Source organism: Prorops nasuta, unplaced genomic scaffold, assembly GCF_024137725.1.
Source record: "Prorops nasuta isolate Cenicafe-Biocafe unplaced genomic scaffold, Cenicafe_Pnas_1.2 PNAS00003, whole genome shotgun sequence".
Lineage (NCBI taxonomy): Eukaryota > Metazoa > Arthropoda > Insecta > Hymenoptera > Bethylidae > Prorops > Prorops nasuta.
The window spans coordinates 10,105,632-10,129,989 of NW_027116800.1; the positions used below are offsets into that span (position 1 = coordinate 10,105,632).

Below are 24,358 nucleotides of genomic sequence, written 5' to 3' on the forward strand. Positions count from 1 at the left end.
GCGGCAGTGGCGGCACTGACACGGCGGGAACGTTGGCATTCGCACTCACACAATTACAAATATCTCGTACATAGAAAATAACGGATGCGCGCGCAGAAATCAATGTGGTAAATTTTAAAGCTTCAAAAGCATGCGTCAAAGCATCAAACCAAGAAAGCAAGGTAGTAAAGTAAAGAGAAAGGGAGAACACAGAACAGAATATTATATAGCGATAGTTGGAACCGTGGAATTATTGGTTTGGAGCATATATAACGAGTTTTCCTGACAGTATAAAACGGAAAGAAGCAGATCTTTGTTGGGGAAGTTTGATAACAAGTGGAGTAAGAGACAGTGCTTCTAGTAAAAGTGGAATTGAGCAAGGATGTATCCTTAAAAGTAAAGATTTATAAATTTAAAAAGAGAGCAATAGCCAGAAGGGGGGGAGGGGGGGAGAGGAAATATTCTACAGATTTGACGACTGTGCTGGCTGCGGGGATCGCTTAATCGTTCATTTCGACGAAATGGATGAAAATTTGAGTCGCGGTTATGTGCAGTTGGGCAAAGCCCGCGGGATGAATGAATTCAAATTTTCCAATGGTCTGGCCCACCTCTCTCCTCCAGTTGACAAATTCAACTTTATTTATCTGGCTCTGATCCTTGGCGGGATAGGATTCCTCTTGCCCTACAACAGGTTGCCATTATATTTTTATAAATAAAAAAAACAAACGGTATAAAGTTTTATTTTCCATATATATAGTTTCATCATCGCCGTGGATTACTTTCAAGCGAGGTATCCCGAAACTACCGTTGTATTTGACATGTCAGTTGTGTACATCGCCATGGCATTTTTCGCAGTCTTTGCAAATAACATCTTGGTGGAAACTTTGTCCCTAAACACCAGAATAACTTTTGGTAAGTTTTGGAAGGAAACGAAATAAAAAAAAATAAAAACTAAAGCATTATTTGATTACAGGCTACCTGGTATCATTCGTTACATTAAATTTCGTAATAATATGCGAGATTTGGTGGGAACTTTTTGGAGTAGCTACCTCCTATAATATTAATTTAATTGCTGTCGCAGTGGTTTCCCTCGGATGTACAGGTAAATAAACGAACAATCAAGCATACACAGGTGTCTTAGAAACTGTTGGTCAAGCAGGAAAACCTATAGATATATATAGAAGGGCCGATTCTGAGAAGAAAGCTTATATAATTTTTTAATATTATTAATATTTTCCGAGTTATAAAACAATATATTTAAACCAAGAATCTTCATAAATTGTTATGTAGCTTGATAAATATTAATAATATTTATAACAAATTCTTATAAATTGTTTTAATATTATTAATATTTACCATTGCGTATAACAATTTTTGTAAACATGTTGTTATATGACTCGGAAAATATTTTAAAAATTCAAAATTTGTATAAGAGCTTTCTTGGAACCGGCCTTTCTATCTAAGTTTTGCAGTGTAACAATTCTGAGGTGCCCTGTATATGTAATTTGAATTAATTTATTGCATACATAGAAAAAAACTTAAAATCCCTCTTACTATTTTGTCTCTTTAATTTTTTCGGGATACAGCATCAATAACAATGTTACATCTGTATAAATCATATTTTAGTAACAGAATTTATTCAAGTTTATTTCAAACATATTAGTCCATTTACCTCTAAAAATTTTATATTTCTATGCAAATGAATTGCTTTCCTCTAGATGAAATAAAAATAAATACGATAAATTGTTATTGGCATTATATGTAGAAACAAATTAAAATGACAAAAAAATGCAAGAGGCATTACTTCAACTTTCTTCCTATGTATAAACGTAACATATTCCTAGAGTTAAACATATTCCGATTAAATTACCCTGCATACCATATACAGTTTTTACCTTAATTCGTCCAAGAGAGCGCCTGCAAAAATCCATTTACTTGCGTAAACTATAGATGTTAATTTTTGGCACAGAACCTTTCCGAAAGTCCTTATTATTTAGGCCCAAGAAGGTATTACAAAAAAAATGTTATACTCTCTTAATTACAGAAATAAATACAGTTTTAATATTCATATTCTGGGGCGAGTTTAAGTAAACGTGTATATAAATAAAGCAAATTAAACTTTTAATACTTTCAAATTTTCAAGTTCAACAATCGAGTTTTTATGGTTACACATCGATGCTTCCCAGCAGATATACGCAGGCCGTCATGACTGGAGAAAGTAAATATAAATAATAAACAAAAAAACCTAGGATAGAATGAGTGAACAAAATTAAAAAGATCTAATATGATATATATATAAATGTTGCAGGCGTTGCTGGATTTTGGGTATCGATAAATCGAATCCTTACGAAATCTTTATTGGGGGATGAGCGAAGGAATACATCGATGTTCTTCATTCTCTCGAATATGACGATACTGATGTGCTTCGTGCTTCATCAAATTGTACGAAAGACTGACTTTGTCCAGTTCTATGTAAAACTGTGTCAGGAACGGAACAGGATCACGCTAGAGCCAGCCGAAGACGTCGGTTTAGTATGTTTCGATACATTCGATATAAATGTTTGAAATAGATGCCCTGCATAAGCCAAGCTCTTTGTAATGTCTGCTTGAAAGATGGATCCGTTGGAGCAAGTGGTTGGTGAAGCATCAAAAGCTCATTATGGAATCTTGAAGATACAAAGCAGTCCTCCGGCTACCAAAGACGATCATTCTGCATTTTCATTCAGTAATCCTGTATACGAGCCAAATGGTCCACCCCCAGGATACGCTGGTGGTGTTGGTAATAATGCAACTGGTAGCACAAGTGCAGCTACTGGTCCTACTTATAAAGTGGAAGACGTCGTGGTCATGAGAGGAACTTTTGCGAGTCAGGCTGCTGCTAGTAAACGACCTTGGGCCACGATAAAACGTTGCTATACTCTCTTATATAATAAAAAACATTTATTTAATTCAAAACAATTTTGCTTTGAATATTCACAATAAAATGTTTTACTTAGTTTTAACAAATATTTAATAGTGTCAAATTAATTTTAATATATTTAAATTAAAGTGAATACGATTCAAATAATATTTATTTAAATTAAGTAAAATATTTCATTGTCAATATTGAAAGCAATATTTATTTGAATCAAGTATTTTTTTGTTTCTGTAATATACAAAAGCGATGCAGTATTCTTTTTGGGGACAGGTGGTTTGTTGGCCAGACTTGAAGTCGCCAAATTGATCTTCCCTTATATGGCCAGCATTGGTGTTGCTTATTTCGTCACCCTCTGCCTATACCCTGGAATAGTATCTGAGATAATTTCCTGTAAATTCGAGTCTTGGATGCCAGTCATACTGATGACAGCTTTCAATGCCTCCGATCTTCTTGGAAAGGTAGAAAATTCGAAATTACGACAAGAATGATTTTTTGTAATCACTCCCTTTATGTGAACAGGTATTCGCGTCGATCCCTTATGAATGGAAGCGTACGCAGCTGTTATATTTTTCAACTGCCAGAGTAATATTAATCCCGTTGTTCTTACTTTGCGCAATACCTAGAGAGGCACCCATATTATCCGGTGAATGTTACCCATTATTGTTCTCATGGCTATTAGGACTGACGAATGGGATTGTAGGTAGTATACCAATGATACAGGCTCCGAGCAAAGTACCGGAAGAACATCGAGAATTGGCTGGTATATTTTTATTTATTCTGTATACATTCTTATTACTCGTTTCTTTCGTCTCTTCTTACTCTTCTTCACTGTTTCAGGTAACATTATGACACTTTCCTATACAACGGGTTTAACGATCGGCTCATTGCTAGCTTATATGATGGACGCTTGCCTTGGCCCGGCCGTTCAGGCAAAAGACATTTGCCCAAAATCATCAAAAATTCCTGTTGAGGCTTTGAACACAACATTGGAAATTCTTACGAGCACGGTGTCTTCCAGTTTACCCATCCTACCTACAGTCGTCGTTCAAAAGATTACTTCGACGCCGAAACTTCAAACTACAGCAACCACTTTACTTTCCACCTTACTGACCACTACTTTCATCTCCAATGTATCCAATACAACTACCTTGGCTACTAGCGCAATTACCGATACGTCGGCAGCCAGTGTTTTGCCCAAAGTCATTACCAATGCTACCACCGCCATTACCAATGCAATTTTGCAGCATTAAACATTTAACATTCGTCTTTCATCCTTTAAACAGTTTCATCCTTCGAAAGCTATTAACGATAATAACGATTGATTTTTTCAATTATATCAAGTGTTACTTCTCTTTAGAAGATTTTATAACTTTCGTCGCAAAAAGTACGTTTTTCAATTTGCAATATAAAATTATTATTCTTCCAATTTAGAATACAATGTTGAACAATCAAATCCATTTTACTCTCATCCCAATGTCAAACATATCCAAAGACACGAGCGACAAGACAGTTGGAAAAGATCGACTCGTGAAAAACATTTTTGTAAAATTCGAGTTGTCAAGAGTTCTCGTTATAATTATTTCTCTTTGGCCATTTCCGTAATACTTGTTCGGTAGTATAGATAATGGCACAAAGGTATTTTTACCTATGTGTATTTTGGCACAAGGATATTTTGACCCAAAAGGATTTTGTCCCGAAAAACAGCAATGTTCAGATCATTGAACGCCCAGATTGTAATGTTGCGTAATCGTCGATAACATTACAATCTCGGCGTTCAATGATCTGAACATTGCCGTTTTTCGGGACAAAATCCTTTTGGGTCAAAATACCCTTGCACCAAAATACACTTAGGTAAAAATACCTTTGTGCCATTATCTATACTACCCTTGTTCTTCTTTTTCTTTGCCAGAATTCATTATCAATTAAGTTTATTACTATAGGCAGCGATAGAGACAGCCCAGAACGTAAGAGAAATATTTTTTTTAAGAATGTCCGGGCCTATAGAGAGAGAAACGAGCTCCATTTATCAATGGAAGTCGACTATTACATCTAGGAAAAAATGTTAAATAACTATATTTATAGCATGCGCATGTATATTTTCCTTGCTGCATAAATTAAAATATTTTTAAAATATTGTTTGTCTTCATTCCTTAGACTAATGTTACTATAATCAAATCTTTATGGGCTCGTGATCGATTTAAAAAATACATAAGTAAAAAAATAAAAATCATTTCTTGCATTCCTCAAGCCCACTTCCAAAGATTGTATCAATTGTTAAACTCAATTTCTCTGATTTATCTCACTTTTCTTTTCTACTACCAATTCCTTATCGACCCTTTCATTTTAGATCATAAATTAAACAATTTTTTTACAAATCTGAATAGAATTTATTCAGTATTTCGTTAACTCGATATGTACAAACAGTAAATATACATAATATGATAATATAGAGCACTAAATTATTTATCTTTTCCTTGCACCAAAGATGCAAATCGATGTTACTCGTACGCATAAATAATACAATCCTACATATACTCTATGCGAGACACACATCCAGTCATCCATACTGACGGAAACTTGTTTATTTCACTAATCTCTGTGCAGGGTTAAAAAATAGGTCCCTTAAAAGGATATTTTGTAGAAGGATTGTGATTGTTCGATTAACGTCGCCCAAATAAATTTTATCACAGTCAAGTGACGTTGAAAAGGCACTTTTAAAATCTTTGGAATCATATATATATATATATATATATATATATAGCCAGGTCATTTTAAGTACCTTGAGACCCAGTCGGTATGACCACCGTGAAGTCCAGTGGTGCCCCTTGCATTCAATATAGTGCCGAATAGATTTGTCTGCATTGTTGGTTTATTCGCTGCCTCTATTGATACAAGCATAACAAATAAATGATACAGAATATATAAAAAGCAGCAAAAATACTCACTACCGTTCTGCACATTGTAGACATTGGTATATGGTAGTTTCGAGCTCTGCTCACTGATATAACGATTGCGCAACAGGAAATGTGGCCTCGACTGATTGTTCTCAATATTATCTTTGGGCCAACCGAAAGAATCGTTGAACTCTTCAAATTTCGCCGATGTCGGCTGAGCAGTGACTCCATTTAGCACCAGAATCGGCCGATTTGTATCGCCATCTTCGTTTCTTAAAGCATAAAAATAAAAAAAAGAAAGAAAAGAAAAAAAAAAAAAAGAAAACAACTATTAATATTACCGCTGAATAAATACTAGTAATAAGAGAACTCACAAGAACAATTTTATTCGCATTTCTTTTTCTTTAAAATCATACAACTTAGAACATTATAAAAATAGATACAACGAAATAATATCAAAAATCATATTGTTAAATGCGAGAAAATATTTGAGAAAGATCAAGAGACTTGTCTTAATATAGAAGAGAAATGCCAAGATGAATGCTATGATAAAGTTGAAAACTTTGAGCGCGAATGTTGAGAAATAAAATAAAAAGAAAAGCGTATTTTTGCTCAATAATTTAATTGCTGGATGATTAAGAAGATCCGTGAAGTTACGTTTAAGCGAGCATTCGACAGGTTTCGGCTTTGAATAAATGGATGAGAATGACGATAAAATGCTAAGGGCAGTTTGAAGAATTTGTTGACGATATAGGAGTGCAATTGCGAAAAATACTGGAAGGGCGAAAAGGGCGAGAAGGGGTAGGACAAAATTTTGAGAATGATGATACCTGGAGGGTAAATTTGTGCTCTGGCCAGCGACGTACCGAGCGACACTGAGGTAATGCTGTTTGGCGGAGAGCTTCCTTGGGTTTTTCACTGGCTGTTGCCAATTTCTCAACGACTGCTCGGTATTTAATGGCTGTGCGCTCCACTTGGCACTGCCTTGTTGCTTATTGGAACCCCTAGGACTCTTCTCTATTGCATAATTCGTATTCCAATTGGCACGATTCTCCCTTCTGTATAACCGTTCCGGTACGAGTCTTGCGTTTCTTGTCTCAGGCATGACTTTGCTCCTTTTTCGTGGACAGATATGAGAATTTAAACGAAATAGTAAGAATACGATCCCGATACAGGCAAGACTGCGTTTATACGGGTCTACTATTTAATTCTTGGAACGCACCCCAAAAGATCCGCAAAATCGTTCTCGTCCCACTTATTCGACTCTCGCTTTCGATTGCTATGACTCAACAATGGCAACACTGGCTGCTTCTGCACGTCGACCAGTTTCTCTTCAGGCCTACGTGAGATACATTAGACAAATTTCTTGTTAAAAACATGATCAACTCTTATGACTATTTCACCTTTCGGATTTTTACCTGACTTCCACCAAGCTGTTAATAATTTCTTGTTTGGCATAATTGTACTGTTTAGGTATAGCTGGTGGTAAATTCACTTTATTCATTACGAGCTCACGTTGAGAAGTTACGCCGATCTTTTTGCTACTGACTACATTTGGTACACCTATTTGGAAATAAGGGTATCTGAAATGAAAAAATCTTTAGTTTTGTCTAGATTTTGAAGGATCCGACGAGTTTCACCGATACCTTAATGATTGTTGAGCCGTGGGTCTCTTAATAGGATTCCATTGGAGCATATCTTCCATAAGCAAGATAGCTTCCTCGCTGGCGTTCGGTATAAGTGCACCAAGAGGCGTGCGAGTAAACTCAGCAAACTTGAAATTCATCGCTGCTGCCAACTGATAGCCTTCTGGCCAATCGTCCTTATCTGGTGTACCGATCACCGAACAAATTTTAAAAATCTCGTCAATCTCGCTTTTTCCAGGAAACAAAGGCCTGAACGTGTAAAGCTCTGCCATGATACAGCCAACCGCCCAGATGTCTATCGGGCTGTTGTATGTTGTTGAGTGAAGCAGTACTTCTGGTGCTCTGTACCTTCAAGAAAAAACATACTACCTGTTTCTATTTGTTTACCAACAATTTACGCAATGGATAATAAAATACCATCTAGTCGATACATAATCCGTGTAAGGTGGCCTCGATCTAATTTCTCTAGCCAATCCGAAATCAGCAATTTTTACCAATTCCGGTCCCATGCACAGTAAATTTTCAGGCTTCATATCGCGATGGAAGAATCCGTGCTTGTGCATGAATGCCAGGCCTTGTAATACTTGATATACCATATTTCTGATAACCGGCTCAGGGAACAATTTTTCCCTAAAAATGGAACATGTAAGTATCAAATGAGTACAAAGAATTTTAAAGAATCTCTCGCTACCTGTCCTTCATCAGCTGATACAGATTCTCTTTCATGTACTCGAATACGAAATATAAAACATCGTTCTCTCGTATTACTTCTTTCAGCTTGACCAAATTAGCATGACTGAGTTTCTTTAACGACTGTAAATTAAAGGTCACGTGAGTCAGAGAGGCTAGGTTCCGATAGCAAAAATTGGTCTCAGTGACGTTAAAAAAAACGAATTTCTGGTTATATAATGAAGTAGCTCCGTAGCTGCTACCAATATACTCAATATGATTGGTCCATTCAAACTCACTGACCAATTACAATGAGTATTTTGCTAGCGGATGCGGAACTGCTACATATCTGTTGAATGTGACTAATGACGTAAATATGACCAAGTTTTCTAACAGGTGAGAGGGGGGGGGGGGGAAGCACTAACCTTTACTTCGCGAAGACTCATAGCTTCCTGCCAAGAATAATATTTTCTTTTCATTCTCTTGATGGCCACCTTCTCGCCAGTGTCGATTCGTTCGCCTAGGACAACGGAGCCGAAAGTTCCGTCGCCCAACTGATTCAATGTTATATAGCGATGCATCTTCATCTGAATCTTCTGGGAGCCTCCTAACCTATCGTTCGAGTTCCCTCCAAAAACTTGCAAGCCGCGCTTTAACCGGTCCTTGTCGCATGTTTACTGCTACGCTTTGCCCTGAAGAGAACCAAGAAAACAACTTCTTACTAATACTTACTATCGATTCTGTCAAGAGCCTATATCTCAAGTTAATATACAGTATAAGTTTTGCTCGGGGATTTTAGAGGATCAATCACGGTATACAAATCTGTAAGCACGCGAAACCATTATTTCTGCATTTTTTCACAAACACAACTACTTTGCCATATTCTTGTAAATTTTGCGGTTAACTGAAATCAGATATTAATTGACATTATGCTATGATGACCTTTGCAAGTATTTTGTAGAGTCCATATACGACACGCTGAGTATATTATCGATTTCCAGAAATAACTCGGAGAAAGAATTCTAACGAAACAAAAAGACCTTACACATGATTAGTATAGTAGCGTATACTGTGTCAGAATGTATAATTTCATTATGACCTGTTTGGCAACACATTGAAGTAATGTATTTTTCTGAACGCGACCTGGCAAATTTATGTCTCTTGCGTGTATATCTTGCAAGTGTGTTTATGCTACAGATTTATCTTACTTAGTTTTCTGAGATGTATGTCAATGAATAGATACTGCGAAAGGAGGTTCTTTCTATATATTTATGTATATAAATAATACGATTTGTTTACAGAAATGTGTAAAATGACTAAACATTAGGGCAGAAAATCGTTATGTTGTTGTTACAGCCTTGCATGTTCTCGTTTGTATTGTTATGTAGTACGTGTAGTAATGTAATATTCGGGTAAATCGTACGGACATGCAATATGAGACAGATTTCAAAAAGTTCTTAATATTTATTCACGAAAGAAATTTCCCTACAGTTCATTGTTTCCACTGTAAACAAACCATGTACAAGATTAAATCTATTGTCAGTAAAACAATGAATTCTAATTTATATAATATGTACTAAAATATTAACTATGAAAAATATTAAAAATCAAGAACAGAGAAACTATCGAAAATTCTATAAACTAAAAGATTATCGTTATAACATGTTGTGTATATAAAATCGTTTTATATGTACTGTATGCACAGCTTACTTGGAGCTTGTTTGACCTTGTAGCATTATACGCAACTGTCACTGTCAAAAACTGACTACCTAAGACAACCTGAAATCTGAACTCTGAATTTCTGAACGGTGAGTGAACCAATCTGAACTCTGAAGAAAGCAGCCATGCCGTCGTATACAGTTGCCGTGGAAACATGATGAGCAAACAATTGCTTGATAATAGTGGGGATATTAGGGATTGGGGATCGAGTATTATTCAGTATTATTAGGTATTTATGTATACACACGACACCAATAACATCTGAATACTAATATAAAACGATTAATTCAAATTAACTGCAACATTATAATGAAGTTAATAGTTAAACACAAAGAAAATTGTATAAATTGTTTGTGTTTTCTTTGGGTTTAAACAAAAATAACGAATCACGGATTCATTCAACTCAAAGCGAGAAAAAATAACCATAACTGCATTTCTCTTTTCATCTCTCTCTATCAATCCCCTCTCTTTCTCTTCCCACACCTATCGCTCACCGATTGCAATAACAGCATAATTAAAAAATATATAAATTTGAGTTAAACCTCTATAACAATCTTATTTCATATGTTCTATTATTCAATAAAATTGGCGCACAGATATCTCTTCTAATTTTCGCTTAGTGACCAATGTTCCACTCTTTAGTAAAACGCGTAAATAAATGCAAAAATTGAATCATTTGTTTAAATTATATATAGGTCTAGTTTTTATAACATGAGATAATATAGCACTGGTATAAATGCCGTAGCAATAAACTGTACGATACTAATTGTATAATCTAATTCAGTTATGTGAAATGAATAATTTTTCAATTATTGCAATGTATATCTCAAAACTCTGAAATCTTTGTTGTGCCTTTATCACAATCAGTAAGCAATATGTTCTGTGAAAAGGAAGTACTTAGTATCGCTCTCGATCTTCGTTCATTTAGTTAACGGTCGATACAAACAAATTTTCGGTCAGCTCGACAAACTTTGTCAAAGAGGAATTTTTATTTAGGAGCTTCAACTTTTAATGTTTCTAGAATTTTTAAAATAAAATTACTGTATTAACCCTTAACGCTCGAAAGGCTCCGCTGAGGAAACATGTATTAGTGTTATAAAAATCGAAAGGCATATTTTTGTCGAGCGTTAAGGATTAATAACCAATGTTAGTCAATCGTATTAAAGATACTTTGTCGATTGAATTAAATTATTAACCATTAAAGCTCGATAAAAATTTGCCTTTTAATTTTTATAACACTAATACATGTCCCCTCAGCGGAGCCTTTCGAGCGTTAAAAGTTAAATAAAATATACATTTTAAAAAATAGCAAATATTTTACTCATCTTTCATTACATTCGAACCTTGGCTTTTATCACTTAGAATATAGTTTAACATATATTGAGTAATTTTTTGTGCTAAGATAGTATAATTATCAGTTTGCAAGCAATAATAGCACCTAAAGTCAAAGCCGTAATAAGCTAGCATTCGATATTTCAAGGTATATGTATGACGTTAATTTATTTTTTAATTTTTATATGAACTATTAACCATCAAAAGTTAAAAGTTATATAATTCTTTCTATCAGATGATTCTCTATTGAATAAGCAGTGAAAGACATAATTTGAAGTAAAAGAAAAAAGTTCCGGATAACTTTATGATCAATTTTATTTTTTAGTTTTTGAAAAAACTATTGACTATAAAACATTTTTTTACATACAGGGTCTTTTCCTAACAGCGGAGCATAGGAGATTCGTGTTAGTTGACTATAGCACTCGGAATGATCGAATCTGAGAGCGCTGATTGGTCAATATTACGTAGTACCAACAGATAATAAGCCGTTACCAATAGTTGGATACAAAAAATGAGATTCATCCGCCATATTGGTGTGGAGAATGTTTACATGCTGATCGTAGCAGAAAGAGGTGTAAAATGGAAAAATGTCAAATGTTGTCGTTACTAAAGTAAAAATTGAATATTTTGAATGAAAATGAAAAATATTCGTACTTTCCATTCATTATTTTCAATTTTTACTTTAGTAACCTTACCATTTGACATTTCTCCATTTTACACCTCTTTCTGCTAGGGATTAGCATGTAAACATTCTCCACACCAATATGGCGGATGAATCTCATTTTTTGTATCCAACTATTGGTAACAGTCTATTATATGTTGGTACTACGCAATATTGACCAATCAGCGCTCTCAGATTCGATCATTCCGAGTGCTATAGTCAACTAACACGAATCTCCTATGCTCCGCTGTTAGGAAAAGACCCGTATGTAGGTGCGTTCATGGAGACCAGGAGACGTTCTGCTATTTGACGCTACTGCGCAGAGAAAATTGCCAATTATGGGTGCGTTCACGGAGACGCTATCAACGCTACTGCGCACATACATGTATAATAGGCAATTTTCTCCGCGCAATAGCACAAATAGCGCTAAGGGTCAATTCGACCAAGTAGGCTAGAGTCGGCTAGAGCCCAAGTCAGACTTAAGTTGGTATAGTTAATGTGACGGGGACTATACCAACTTAAGTCAGACTTGGGCTCTAGCCTACTTGGTCGAATTGACCCTCTCCGTAAACGCACCCTATGTATACATAGTACACTGCTCAAAACTGAATCATGTATATACAGGTATAGTTTCTGCTTCCCTATACTATCTTGTAACAAAAATGCTTCTCGCAAAATTGATTCATGTCCATCTCAACTCCTCTATACTATCTTATAGCAAAAATTTAAAGACAACAGCAGACGAAACGCGACATCGACAAATATGAAGATGACGTTTTGGACGTAGTAAAAGTATTATCCAGAAAGCATATTATTTATGTTGGAAATGTAGTGATGTCGAAAAATGGAATGGAAAATAATGCAAATATGGTGCATATATATAATATTATTTATCAAGTATAAAAGGGAAGAGATCGGATGCAATTTTCAGCCTATAAAGAGGAAAAAGCATCAGATAAGTATCGGGAGCAGTAAATCAAAAGAAAGGTTAAAGAATATTTTGCTTTGTTAAATTAATCTTTCTTCTGACTTGCTGCTCCCGATACTTATCTGATGCTTTTTCCTCTTTATAGGCTGAAAATTGCATCCGATCTCTTCCCTTTTATACTTGATAAATAATATTATATATATGCACCATATTTGCATTATTTTCCATTCCATTTTTCGACATCCCTACATTTCCAACATAAATAATATGCTTTCTGGATAATACTTTTACTACGTCCAAAACGTCATCTTCATATTCGTCGATGTCGCGTTTCGTCTGCTGTTGTCTTTAAATTTTTGCTATAAGATAGTATAGAGGAGTTGAGATGGACATGAATCAATTTTGCGAGAAGCATTTTTGCTACAAGATAGTATAGGGAAGCAGAAACTATACCTGTACATGATTCAATTTTGAACAGTGTATATGCGCAGTAGTGAGTAGCGTTATGATAGCGTGTTCATGAGCACATCCTATGGGTCACACAATCTGTATACAAATTTAATTGTGTTGAAATTGTTGGAAACACCCAAATGGAGTACAGCAGTGAAATGAAAAAGAATGCGGATTGTCAAAAGTTGAATAAGATTACAATTTTTGTATAACAATAAGTTAAGCAGGCAGAGTAGTGAGTGCAGCTAATGATGGAGCAAAGAGTAAGAGAATTTAGTTAACCTTTTGTATGCTAGCTATAAACGATACAATGAAAACATACCTTAATCCATGTGACGGAGGTCGAAGTGTGCTTACTGTGACCTTGATACGTTGGCGGCGTTGGCACTTGGCGCTGGTTGGCCTGGTTGGCGCCAAAAACAGGCAGGAAGGATAAACTTGTGCAGTTGTGCATTGCATGCTACAGAATGTAAAATATATATTAATTGCATAGGAAGTATTTTAATTTTATCGAATATTTTTTGTCATTTATATAAACGTCGAACATGAAAAATTTGACCCACTATTTTACCGATAATTTGAAAGATTGTAGAAGTAAATCAGCTGTGTCTGAGATTCAGCATACAAATCTGTGTGCAATAGTGTCTGATGACCAGATATTTAAAAACAAATGTATAAAAAATAACAGTGTTGTGGCTGATTTTCCAAGGTGTTCTAGTAGTATTGAAAGTCATCGATCTAAGGAATCAAACGCTTTTCAAATACTCATGACACAAAGCAAACCCATACATTACATTGAACAGAACTGTTCTCCAATAAAATCTTCTGAAGAATTATTCGAAGTTCAGAAAAAATTGAAATCCTGTAGAGAAAAACTTACATCATTAGCAGACAAGAAAGGATATTCAAAGAGGAAACTAGCAGAACTAAACGAAGGAAATAAAATTGAAAAGGCTATTGAAAACCGTATTAAAGCATATAAAGTAGATAACAAACGTAACAATCTTGAATCACCAGTCAATAATCAGAAGCATTCTTCCTGTAGTTTATTAAACTATTTCAGGTAGTTGTGTAATTGTGATTGCTATATTCTTAAGCATTTATTATTTTTTTCATACAATATTTATCTTTTTTGTTATAGTAAATCATCAGTAGATATTGTTCAGAAAAATGAATTAGTATCTACCATAGTTGTTAAAGCTGATGTACACAATCCTGAAACTTCAATGAAAACAGTATCAATTAATAAAACTTCTATGAAAGTAATCAAATCAAATGTCAATAAAAGCCTATACGATCTAGATCATATAGAAGTATTAAAATCTAAGAATATTGAGGAAGAACAACAAATGAAAAAAAATAAACCACGATGGTCTTTACGAATAAAGCTTCACTCCTCAGAGGATTTAAGCAGCTCAGCAGGAGGTATAAGTCAATTAATATTATTAAAAATTTAAATGAACAAATGTTTCAAAAAGAGCTTTATGATGAAAAGATTTCCCATAGTCTCCCAATTTACAGGTTGATGGCAATGATTGCTTGACACTTTGATCTCTGATTATATTTCTTATATTTTACATCAATTTTTTCTATGTTCATAATTTTATAAGAGTAATTTTTTTCTTTTTAGAGAGTGAAACTAATGAAAATGAATTATTTTCACCAAGAAGTAGGATGAAATTAAAATCAAGTGTGACCAAACTACCTGAAAAGAATTTTGAAAAATTAATTATTGAAGAAAACGTTATAGAAGAGAAGAAAAATGATTTGTTTAATGTTGAAGCAAAACTTCCACAAAAAAGATCAGCAAGATTAAGTAACAAAAAGAATGAAATATTAAAAGAGCCTATAACACTAACGTCGCATATAAAAAAAAAACAGCACTCCTCTGCAAAGAATAGTTCAAATACTGGTAATGAAATTATTAATGCTATAAATGCAAAAGAGTTAGAACCAATTGACATAGAAATCATGGATAAGTATTTCAACAATAGCGATACTAAAAGAAAACCTAATGAAAAATTAGCACCACTGTTTGTAAAAAGACGAAAAGGAGACCCTGCAGTGATGGCTGCACGTAAATTATTTTTACAGTCAGATATCACAGAAGATACATCAAAAAAGATTCCAAAGAAAATTTCTCCTGTTACAACATCATTCCTACCATTTCCAACCATTAGTCACGTAACGCAGTTGGATGAAAATTTAAAAAAGGTCCAAGTAGATTTCAGTAATATTTCTATAAAAAAAATTTCCAAATATAATGTAAGTTTTGACATAGGACAATTTAAGTCTTTAAATAATTATACTTGGTTAAAAAAACGGAAAAACATAGATAATTTAATGAAAGCGAACGTTGAAGATACTTTAACGGAATTGGAAATACGATGTCCAGATGCTCGAATGATTTGGAAAAACATCTCTTATGATACTAGGGAAACATTTAAAATATCATCCAAGGCAAGAGGTAAGAAACAAAAAAATTCGAAAACTTTGTCGCCTAAAATAATAGATAATAATCATATTGAGAACATTTGGCCTTATAAATACAAGCCGATAAAAACCGATGATATCGTTGGGAATGAAGAATCTGCCTTGAAATTAAGAAATTGGTTGAATGCGTGGACATCAGTAAAAGAAGATTATAGCAGCAGCGATGAATTTTATTTATCGGACTACAGTAGCAGTAAATCTTACAATAATCAAGTAGCTGTTTTACTAGGACCTCACGGGAGTGGAAAAAGTGCAAGTGTTTACGCGGTTGCCGAAGAACTCGGCTATACCGTTCTGGAAGTGAATGCTTCCTCTAAGAGAACGGGAAGGAAAATATTGAAGGATTTAGAGGAAGCCACAAAATCTCACAGGATCAAAAAGGGGAACTCTCAATTGCCGAATCAATATTTTCAAAATAATACCACGAAGAATGTACCGCACAATTCTCTAATTCTTTTTGAAGATATCGATTTAATATTTGACGAAGACGAGGGATTCGTATCGGCTACTTATCAATTGGCATCGAATACTAAGCGTCCTATTGTCATGACTTGCAGAGATATCTGTCCCCATTTAAATAAAATGGCACCCCAACAGGAAAAGATTTATTTTCATTCCATCAGTGGTAATAGAGCAGTAGCTTTACTCGAATTAATTTCTCTGGCAGAGACAGGATACAAACTTCCTATTAATTGCTTGGATGATTTATTAGAGGGTGGAGACTTAAGAAAAGCACTTATACAGTTACAATATTTGTTAATTACGAGCTCAATTCGTTTTTCTAAACAGTCTTTACTGAACGGGTCGATGTGGAGAGACATGCGACATTATTTGTACAAACCAGCAATCAAATACCAAAAAAAACAAATATCAATGAAGAGTTCTGAGCTCTCAAAGTTTACCAGCAATAAAGAGTTAGAAGTATTAAACAAGCTGGCACTTAGTTTAGATAGTTTATCTTTAGTATCGCGTTTAGTCGATGTAAAAGATCTTGCATTTAACGAGTTACAAGTGAAACTGCATGATAGTTTATCTCTAGTTCCAAATTCTGATCCGTACAGCAGCTTACATAGCTTAAGCTCGGAGATAGCCGAGTGGATAAGCAACAAAACAATGTACGATAAGGCTTCTTTGGATTGTACTAAGAACCCAAGCAAAAGTGATTATTTATTAAAACAAAAGTTAAATTGGGGAGTAGATCACGCTTTATCTCCTGTAACTCTTACTTTGGATCGGCAAGTCATAGCTACAGATTATTTGCCGCAGATTAGAACAATCTGTAGAGCAGAAGAGCAAAGATCTAGCTCACAATCGAAAAGAGGAAATAGATTTTATCATTACCTGCAGGGTTTAAGATTACCAAGTACTACAATAAAACCTAATATTTTGGCAGCTGCCTGCAAAGCTATGCAGGAAAAATCAAAGGATTAGATTTAACATTAGATTATTTTGTAATATAATTGTATACAAAAGAACTGAATTTTATTTTATAAGACAACCAAATATTAATTAGTATATATGTAAATATAGAGTAGGTAATAAAAAAAGGAGTAATAAAGAGAAATAATGAAGCTTCACCTTATAATTTTTATTTGTAGACTACTTAATGTATTTAATTAAATTAATCAGGGGTAAATATATTTGAGTAAAAACAGGCATTTTTTGTAAGTAGGTTTATTACATTTTCTTTACAGTACATGTAGAGTTAAGGCAGGATGCGATAAAAACCTAGTGTCAAGAAAAAGTGAATATTAATAAATGAAATTTAGATAAAAAATGTATTCAACATCATTTTTCCCTGGTTCTACAATGTTTATGCTATGCCTCAAAGATACATGTAACCTAATTTTATGATTTCGATAGTGCATGTTACAAAACTTGAGTAATTAGATTTTTATATGATGAAGCTTCCGATTTAACTCTTCGAATTTTAGGATTTTTCGGATGAAAAAGTCCCCATAGCGATGAGCCACTTTCGTGTCAGCTATATGAATCATATCATGGTCAATATAAAAATCCAGCTGAAAAAATTATCATTCCATATATTTAATTGAAGAGTTACTTAACAGATGATAGCTTGATGAAATATCTCACCTCTGATCCAGACTGGAACTTTCCATCCAAGCCTGAAGGTCCTTTGGTCCAAACAATATTTTTCATTTTATGTTTAAAGCATAATAAGTGAATGGTTAAAGCGCTAACTTCTTTATCTATATCCCAGTTTTCATCAGGCCTAGAATTACTACACATAAATGTGGCCAATTTACTAAGAGGCAGAGTGGTATAAAGTTTTAAATAAGAGCGAATTGTTGGCAACATTTTTTGTTGTATAACTTCATCCATGAATACTTGTGTTTGGTGTTTAATGGCTTCCCTGACATAATCATCATTTGGCTTCTCTGGATTTGGAGGTGTTAGAGATAAAAATTTTGGGCAAGCAAATAAAAAGCAGGATTCAAATTCTGTGAGATCCCCATATTGCATCTTATACATTTTTTCATGATAATTCTTTTCTCTCAAAGCTTGTTGTAATCCTTCATCTATGCATTGAGGGTGAAGAACAAGACAAATGGCGAGCAAGTGATACATTTGTTCTGTTTGTTTGTTGATTTGATCATTCTGATAACTTCTTGATGCAAATAATTGCTTTGTGCGCTGAATGTACAACAAAATTCCTGAAAACGTTCTGATAGCATCTGCATATCTCCGCATCATCATATATGCAAATCCTACATAGTAAGCTGTAGAAATTTGGCATCCAGGAACATGAGAATAAGCACTTTTCTTATAGAGTTCAACATTTTCCAAGACCTTAATAGCCTGATAGTAATCTCCCAGCAAAGAATGAAGTCTCAAAAGACCAACCAGAGAAAAATATCCCAACATTTTATATAACGAATGTCTACCAAATACTCCAGCAACTGAGTCTGGGTCTCCTCCACTCGCATATACTTCCAATTGACTTTTGATCTTCGATTTATCAACTAAGTAATGCAAAACATTCAACACACACAAGACATTCCAAATCTTGTTGTGAGCATGCAAATTTTCTATTTCCTCTGGAGTCTTATTGGACAAATTAGCCTTATACTGAGCAAAGGATTGGAATTGATAAACAAATTCATCTATGAGCTCCCAGAGCCACTGATCAGGAAGTTCAAGCTGTACAGGCTGATCTGGATCTAAAATGTAATTAAACAGATCACAGTAGTTGTAAAACGAGCCAAACCGTTGCTCCAAAGTGGGGCCTTGAAGACGAGCATATATGTGACGATAATACAACTCTTTATAGAGGGTTAAGAAAACTGCATCATTATCCACAAGGGGTGCAATTGTTGCTGCATCTGGCCATGACTTTTTCTCAAACAATTGTTCAGATATCGCAGGAAATGTATTTTCATAAATATTTTGGATCTCAAAGATCATTCCTGCGTTGATGCAATTTCGAAAATAGGTGAGCAAATTAGCCACAACGTCAGGTACTTGTCGATAGGAGACCCTGTCATATTGTTCCGCATGAGCGTCCGATGGTCCATAATCATCATAATTATTATCGTACTATAAATAAAAAGTCAAAAATAAAAAATTCGATAATAAAATAATATTGAATTACTATGAAAATACTTACTTCTCCGTATTCGTCGTACATAATCCTCCTTTTGTATGATACTTATTAAGGGTAAAATAACCTAACTAAACAGTACGCCTGAGTACTGAGTACGCCACACATACGCCGAATCGAATTGAGCCGAATAATCATGGACCAAAAATGTATACATAGATATGGTAGACAAAGGCCCTGAAAGGCCGTCGCTAAGCAAGCATAGCATAGCACTCAGCAACTCAGGGCGCGTTCCGTTATTTACTGTGAGTGTACTAGTAATCTATAGTTTGCGTTACATTAAATATAGCTTTTCAGTACTCGCAGTCAATAGCTGAGCGGGCCGAACGGGGCCTCAGTTTAACTCAGTACTCAGGGCGTATTCCACTTAAGGCCCAAATTTCAAAACGCTTATAATGTCTCATAATGTAATAGTTCACGTTACACGTATTATATATGTATTGTGGGCGTTATTGGCCTTAAGTGGAATACGCCCTGTGTAGTCTATCTGTTGGTCTGTTCGTGTCCATTGGTGTCCAAGTTGGCCGGACATATGTAAATAATGAAAAAAAAAACTACAGGAGTTGTTTGTTAAGCGTTTGTAGATGTTTGTTATATCAACAAAAGCGTTTGTTACTGTAGTGATGCTGATACAATATCGATATTTATAAAATCGATATTTTTATGTTAATATATCGATATTTTGTATCGATTCTTTACTTGGTTGTATCAGTGAATATCAATATTATAATTTGAATATATCAAATTTTTAACGCTTAATCTTATAATTAGGAATCTTAGGTTATTTGTTCTCACACCAACTTTGGATGAATTCTTACTCTGTCGAACACTGAGTAAATTGGAAAATATAAAAAAATCTTAATTTATTAGCCTTATTGCCACTCGTGAATATATTACTACTAGATAAAGAATTAAGCAATTACATTCTAATAAAGGTCAAAGGTATACTGAAATGGTAAATATGGATAGAGGATTAATTATCTGTAATTACATTAATTAACTTAATATTTTTCATCTTGTAACATAAATTATTTTACATTTTTCAGCAGGATTAATAATATATTCCTAACACCAGCTTAATATTCCTTTCTTTAATCCTTAGCTGTCCTTAGCACAGCTGTTTAACTTATTAAGTAGTATGATTTAATCCATTTTATCTATTATACCCATTTTATATTTTATTATTATTTATACTGCTTATAATTACCTATAATTAGAAAAGTAAATTGGCAATGCTGTAATAAAATTATAATAAGTAACTCTTTGAATTTGAATATATTATTTTAGTGCCGCCAAGAAGTTCAATTTGGAAATTTTTCATTAAAAGTAGTACAGGGGGCAAGTGCAAAATATGTCAACAAAATGTAAAAGGGAACAACACTACTAATCTGAAAATTCATATTCAACGATATCATCAAAATATTAATATGGAGGAAATACAAACCTCATCTGCAAATAATAACCATACAAGTTTTAAGAGGAACATAATGGTAACATTCATGTTTCTTTTCCACTTATGGGACAAATATTAATATAGAAGTATCTAATTTCTATTTTTAACATATAATAGATGCTTGAGGATAATACATTGGAACTAGATGATCCAGATTGGGATAAAGCAAACATTACTAATACTACTAATATACAATCTTCATCGGGCTCAAATTTAGAAAGGAAACAGCCAAGGATCGATAATCAAATAATAAAGCAGAAATCATTTGAAGGTAATATAAAGTTTATAAAAAATGTCCCCCCCCCCCCCCCCATTAGAATTAAAATGTGCTTTATTCAAATATTTATATAGTAATGGTATTACTGTTATTTGATTGTAGAAGGTGGTAAAAAAGCAATAGAAATAAATAATAACATTTTATTTATGATAACTAAAGACAACATGCCACTACAAACGGTGGAAAAAGAAGGATTTAAAGTTTTTGTAAATTCATTGGTTCCGTTATATAAAATTCCAAGTCGATGTACAATGACAAGGCTCATGGAAGAAAAATACAACATTTTATCAAATTTAATAAAAGTGCAACTCTCTAATGTTGATAACATATCTTTAACTACGGATATATGGACTGAACCTTTGAATACAAAATCTTTTCTTGGACTGACTGCTCATTTTATAAAAAAAGATAGACACAAATCAATAACAATTGGAGTAACAGAGTTAACCGAAAGACATAGCTCTGAATATATAGAAATGTGGTTGCTAAACGTTGTAAAAGAGTGGAAAATTAATATTACTAATATAGTAGTTATAGTATGTGATAATGGTGCAAATATAAAGAAAGCAGTTAAAGATGCTTTTGGCGTAGAAACGCAGTTATCTTGTTTCGCGCATACCTTAAATTTGATTCCTTCTAAAGTTATAGAAAGCGATAATATTAACTACATTTGTAGAAAAGTTAAAATTATCGTAGCATATTTTAAGAAGTCGGTGATTGCAATGGATAACCTGCGAGCTGTTTCAGACTTAAAATTGATACAATCTATAGATACTAGATGGAATTCAACACATGACATGTTAGTCAGATTTATTGAATTATCTGAGAAAATTGGTTCTGTGATTTTACGATTACCTGCAGCTCCATCAATGATAACAGCTACAGAGCTACAAACTTCAAAGGAGTTCGTAGAACTCCTGAAGCCGTTTAAGGATGCAACAATGATTATATGTGGAGAGTACTATATGACTGCCAGTAAAGCAATACCTATAGTGAACACATTAAAAGCAGCTATAAGCCAATCTGAGCCTAAAACAGTGGAAGGTAATAATATGAAGCAACTCTTGCTACAACAAATTGAATTAAGATTTCAAAACATAGAAGAAGACACTATTTTGGCTACTGCAACGATTTTAGATCCACGTTTTAAATCCATTCACTTCCATGACAAAACAGCTTGCTCTAAAGTGACAATGAATATAGCAGCGCTAATTAACAATAGTCCAATTTCAGATATAAAAGATGAAAATTATTCTGTCAGTGTGAATATAAATAATAATGTTAACAATTTTTGGTTACATCACCTAAATTTGGTACATAAATCAAAAGAGAAAGTTAGTGCACATTTGAATAAAATTCCTGATGACTTACAATTTTATTTAAGTCAACCTCCTATTGAGATGGATGCATGCCCTATAAAATTTTGGCAATCTAATAATTCTCCATTGAATAAATTGGGACAAAGGTACTTAGCAGCAATTGCATCATCAGTACCATGTGAAAGACTGTTTTCGAGAGCTGGAAGGATTATTACAGAAAGCAGGAATCGTTTAAGTAGCGAACACCTGCAACAATTATTATTTTTAGGTTCGTTACCAGTAGAAGATTGGATTTCATAAAAACATGTTAACTTCATTTATATATATATATAATATTTTATGTATTCTCTTTAAATTAACTGCTGCCTCTGTTGTATGAAAAGTAAAATATTCTATGATTGCAGATGGCTATCAGTGTCTCTTCTTCGGTATGCTTCTTTAAATGTAGATCAGAATCTCTAGGGTTTTAGAAAATGACATCTGTAATAAAATATAAACAACAAAGAATCTTGTTCTCTTTTATTTGATTTATATATAATAAATAAATAATACTTATCTATAAATGGTAGAAGTTTTATTCCAATAACCTCAATATGTTTACAGCTTTCACAGAAAAACGATTGTCGCGCTCTGCCGTGGACAAAATATTAATTATTGATGCACTAATATATCGAAGATCAATACATTGACTTCGATACATAACATATATCGATAGGTCTGTTCGTAATACGTAATGATATGAAATATCGATATAATTGGATGACTTGAGCATCACTATTTGTTAGTTGCTAATTTTTTAGAAAAACAAAAATAAAAACCAGCGTTAAGTTGGCCGAACATTAATTACTTTTCTTTAAATAGGAGGTCTGTTATTTTTCGCTGTATTACTGCACTAGTGCAATAAGTTAGAGCGAGAAAACATATGTTTGTCTTATTTCAACTATAATTGCACCAGTTCGATAGTGCAGTGAAAAAGAACAAACCCAGGGTGTATCGATTCAGAATCGTTTGTAGTTTCTACATATAAAAGAAAAAATGTTTGTTAGTTAATGGATTTGAACGAAAATGATCGAAATTAAAAAATTCACAATTTAGTTCGAGAGCAAGTATAGGTTATATATATTATTCTATTTTACGATTTTACAACTATATTGATAATAAACGTTTGTTAGGTGTTTATAGATTCTTGTTACACCAATAGAAACATTTGTTATGATTGATAATTTTTGCAAAAATGCAGAAAATAAAAATCGCATCAGTGTGAAGTTGACTGGACATTAACTAAATTTTTCCTTAAATAATAGGCGCTTTCCTTTCAGCCAAAATCTCAGTTAAATCTCAGATAAGTGACAGTTATGTACAATTTAAGTCACATTAACTATACTAAATCGAGTCGCTCAACTGAGATTTAACTGAGATTTTGGCTGAAAGGAAAGTGCCTAATGTAATTACATCGATTTAAGAACGTCTGTAGTTTCTAAAAACATAAGTTACGTTCGTTAGATGTTAATTATGAAGAAAAATCAAATTACAAACATTTCCAATTTTGTCCATGCATATGTATGTACATACTATATTATTATGGACAAAATTGGAAATGATTGTAATTTGATTTTTCTTCATAATTAACATTTAATAAACGTAACTTATGTTTTTAGAAACTATGTACAGACGATCCTAAATCGATTTGATTACATTATTTAAGGAAAAATTTAATTAATGTCCAGTCAACTTCACACTGATGCGATTTTTATTTTCTGCATTTTTGCAAAAATTATCAATCATAACAAATGTTTCTATTGGTGTAACAAGAATCTACAAACACTTAACAAACGTTTATTATCAATATAGTTGTAAAATCGTAAAATAGAATAATATATATAACCTTTACTTGCTCTCGAACTAAATTGTGAATTTTTTAATTTCATTTTCGTTCAAATCCATTAACTAACAAACATTTTTTCTTTTATTTGTAGAAGCTACAAACGATTCTGAATCC

At 33.5% G+C, this 24,358-nt stretch overlaps 5 protein-coding genes across 12 annotated transcripts; 3 read left to right on the forward strand and 2 right to left on the reverse strand.

The window, feature by feature from the left end:
* The first annotated feature begins 204 nt into the window (after positions 1-204).
* On the forward strand, positions 205-5,343 carry Ent3 (equilibrative nucleoside transporter 3). 2 transcript variants are annotated; one of them, XM_066747270.1, is made up of 9 exons: positions 205-670; positions 737-891; positions 953-1,081; positions 2,123-2,197; positions 2,288-2,511; positions 2,593-2,887; positions 3,167-3,354; positions 3,416-3,656; positions 3,788-5,343. In XM_066747270.1, exons 1-9 carry the CDS (start codon positions 501-503, stop codon positions 4,144-4,146), a joined length of 1,836 nt encoding a protein of 611 aa, XP_066603367.1. In that variant the 5' UTR covers positions 205-500; the 3' UTR covers positions 4,147-5,343. The 2 variants fall into 2 exon arrangements, with proteins under 2 accessions (XP_066603367.1, XP_066603366.1); XM_066747269.1 differs by having other exon boundaries at positions 209-670; positions 3,734-5,343.
* Positions 5,260-9,938, reverse strand: LOC136785910 (serine/threonine-protein kinase dyf-5). 5 transcript variants are annotated; one of them, XM_066747276.1, is made up of 10 exons: positions 9,816-9,938; positions 8,531-8,797; positions 8,128-8,249; positions 7,854-8,066; positions 7,437-7,784; positions 7,209-7,373; positions 7,013-7,129; positions 6,657-6,905; positions 5,842-6,062; positions 5,260-5,778 (listed from the first exon to the last, which is right to left on the reverse strand). In XM_066747276.1, the coding sequence occupies exons 2-10, from the start codon at positions 8,690-8,692 to the stop codon at positions 5,663-5,665; spliced, it is 1,713 nt and encodes a 570-aa protein (XP_066603373.1). In that variant the 5' UTR covers positions 8,693-8,797; positions 9,816-9,938; the 3' UTR covers positions 5,260-5,662. The 5 variants fall into 5 exon arrangements, with proteins under 5 accessions (XP_066603373.1, XP_066603372.1, XP_066603371.1 ...); XM_066747275.1 differs by having other exon boundaries at positions 5,845-6,062; positions 6,621-6,905; XM_066747274.1 differs by having other exon boundaries at positions 6,621-6,905.
* A 3,114-nt stretch (positions 9,939-13,052) lies between these two features.
* On the forward strand, positions 13,053-17,158 carry elg1 (enhanced level of genomic instability 1). The gene is made up of 3 exons (XM_066746821.1): positions 13,053-14,258; positions 14,337-14,620; positions 14,826-17,158. Exons 1-3 carry the CDS (start codon positions 13,741-13,743, stop codon positions 17,117-17,119), a joined length of 3,096 nt encoding a protein of 1,031 aa, XP_066602918.1. The 5' UTR covers positions 13,053-13,740; the 3' UTR covers positions 17,120-17,158.
* A 192-nt stretch (positions 17,159-17,350) lies between these two features.
* Positions 17,351-19,436, reverse strand: eIF3l (eukaryotic translation initiation factor 3 subunit l). The gene is made up of 3 exons (XM_066746822.1): positions 19,317-19,436; positions 17,783-19,246; positions 17,351-17,709 (listed from the first exon to the last, which is right to left on the reverse strand). Exons 1-3 carry the CDS (start codon positions 19,335-19,337, stop codon positions 17,575-17,577), a joined length of 1,620 nt encoding a protein of 539 aa, XP_066602919.1. The 5' UTR covers positions 19,338-19,436; the 3' UTR covers positions 17,351-17,574.
* A 415-nt stretch (positions 19,437-19,851) lies between these two features.
* Positions 19,852-22,866, forward strand: LOC136785662 (E3 SUMO-protein ligase ZBED1-like). 3 transcript variants are annotated; one of them, XM_066746838.1, is made up of 7 exons: positions 19,852-20,012; positions 20,082-20,265; positions 20,357-20,446; positions 20,598-20,800; positions 20,881-21,034; positions 21,143-22,627; positions 22,764-22,866. In XM_066746838.1, coding segments are annotated over exons 3-7 (1,881 nt in total). In that variant the 5' UTR covers positions 19,852-20,012; positions 20,082-20,265; positions 20,357-20,445; the 3' UTR covers positions 22,802-22,866. The 3 variants fall into 3 exon arrangements, with proteins under 3 accessions (XP_066602935.1, XP_066602934.1, XP_066602936.1); XM_066746837.1 differs by having other exon boundaries at positions 19,852-20,265; XM_066746839.1 differs by lacking the exon at positions 20,357-20,446 and having other exon boundaries at positions 19,853-20,265.
* The last annotated feature ends 1,492 nt before the right edge of the window (positions 22,867-24,358 follow it).

Coding starts and splice junctions, on each gene's coding strand:
- Ent3 (XM_066747269.1), top strand. CDS start 501: ATGGATGAAAATTTGAGTCGCGGTTATGTGCAGTTGGGCAAAGCCCGC. Junction 2,198..2,287: donor GGCCGTCATGACTGGAGAAA/GTAAATATAAAT, acceptor TAAATGTTGCAG/GCGTTGCTGGATTTTGGGTA. Junction 2,888..3,166: donor ACCTTGGGCCACGATAAAAC/GTTGCTATACTC, acceptor TTTTGGGGACAG/GTGGTTTGTTGGCCAGACTT.
- LOC136785910 (XM_066747271.1), bottom strand. CDS start 8,692: ATGAAGATGCATCGCTATATAACATTGAATCAGTTGGGCGACGGAACT. Junction 8,250..8,530: donor TGAGTCTTCGCGAAGTAAAG/GTTAGTGCTTCC, acceptor TTTAATTTACAG/TCGTTAAAGAAACTCAGTCA. Junction 6,906..7,012: donor GATTTTGCGGATCTTTTGGG/GTGCGTTCCAAG, acceptor TCCACGAAAAAG/GAGCAAAGTCATGCCTGAGA.
- elg1 (XM_066746821.1), top strand. CDS start 13,741: ATGAAAAATTTGACCCACTATTTTACCGATAATTTGAAAGATTGTAGA. Junction 14,259..14,336: donor AGTTTATTAAACTATTTCAG/GTAGTTGTGTAA, acceptor TTTTTGTTATAG/TAAATCATCAGTAGATATTG. Junction 14,621..14,825: donor TTTAAGCAGCTCAGCAGGAG/GTATAAGTCAAT, acceptor TTTTCTTTTTAG/AGAGTGAAACTAATGAAAAT.
- eIF3l (XM_066746822.1), bottom strand. CDS start 19,337: ATGTACGACGAATACGGAGAA. Junction 19,247..19,316: donor TGTACGACGAATACGGAGAA/GTAAGTATTTTC, acceptor TTTTATTTATAG/TACGATAATAATTATGATGA. Junction 17,710..17,782: donor AGTTCCAGTCTGGATCAGAG/GTGAGATATTTC, acceptor TAATTTTTTCAG/CTGGATTTTTATATTGACCA.
- LOC136785662 (XM_066746837.1), top strand. Junction 21,035..21,142: donor AAAGCAGAAATCATTTGAAG/GTAATATAAAGT, acceptor ATTTGATTGTAG/AAGGTGGTAAAAAAGCAATA. Junction 22,628..22,763: donor GCAACAATTATTATTTTTAG/GTTCGTTACCAG, acceptor CTATGATTGCAG/ATGGCTATCAGTGTCTCTTC.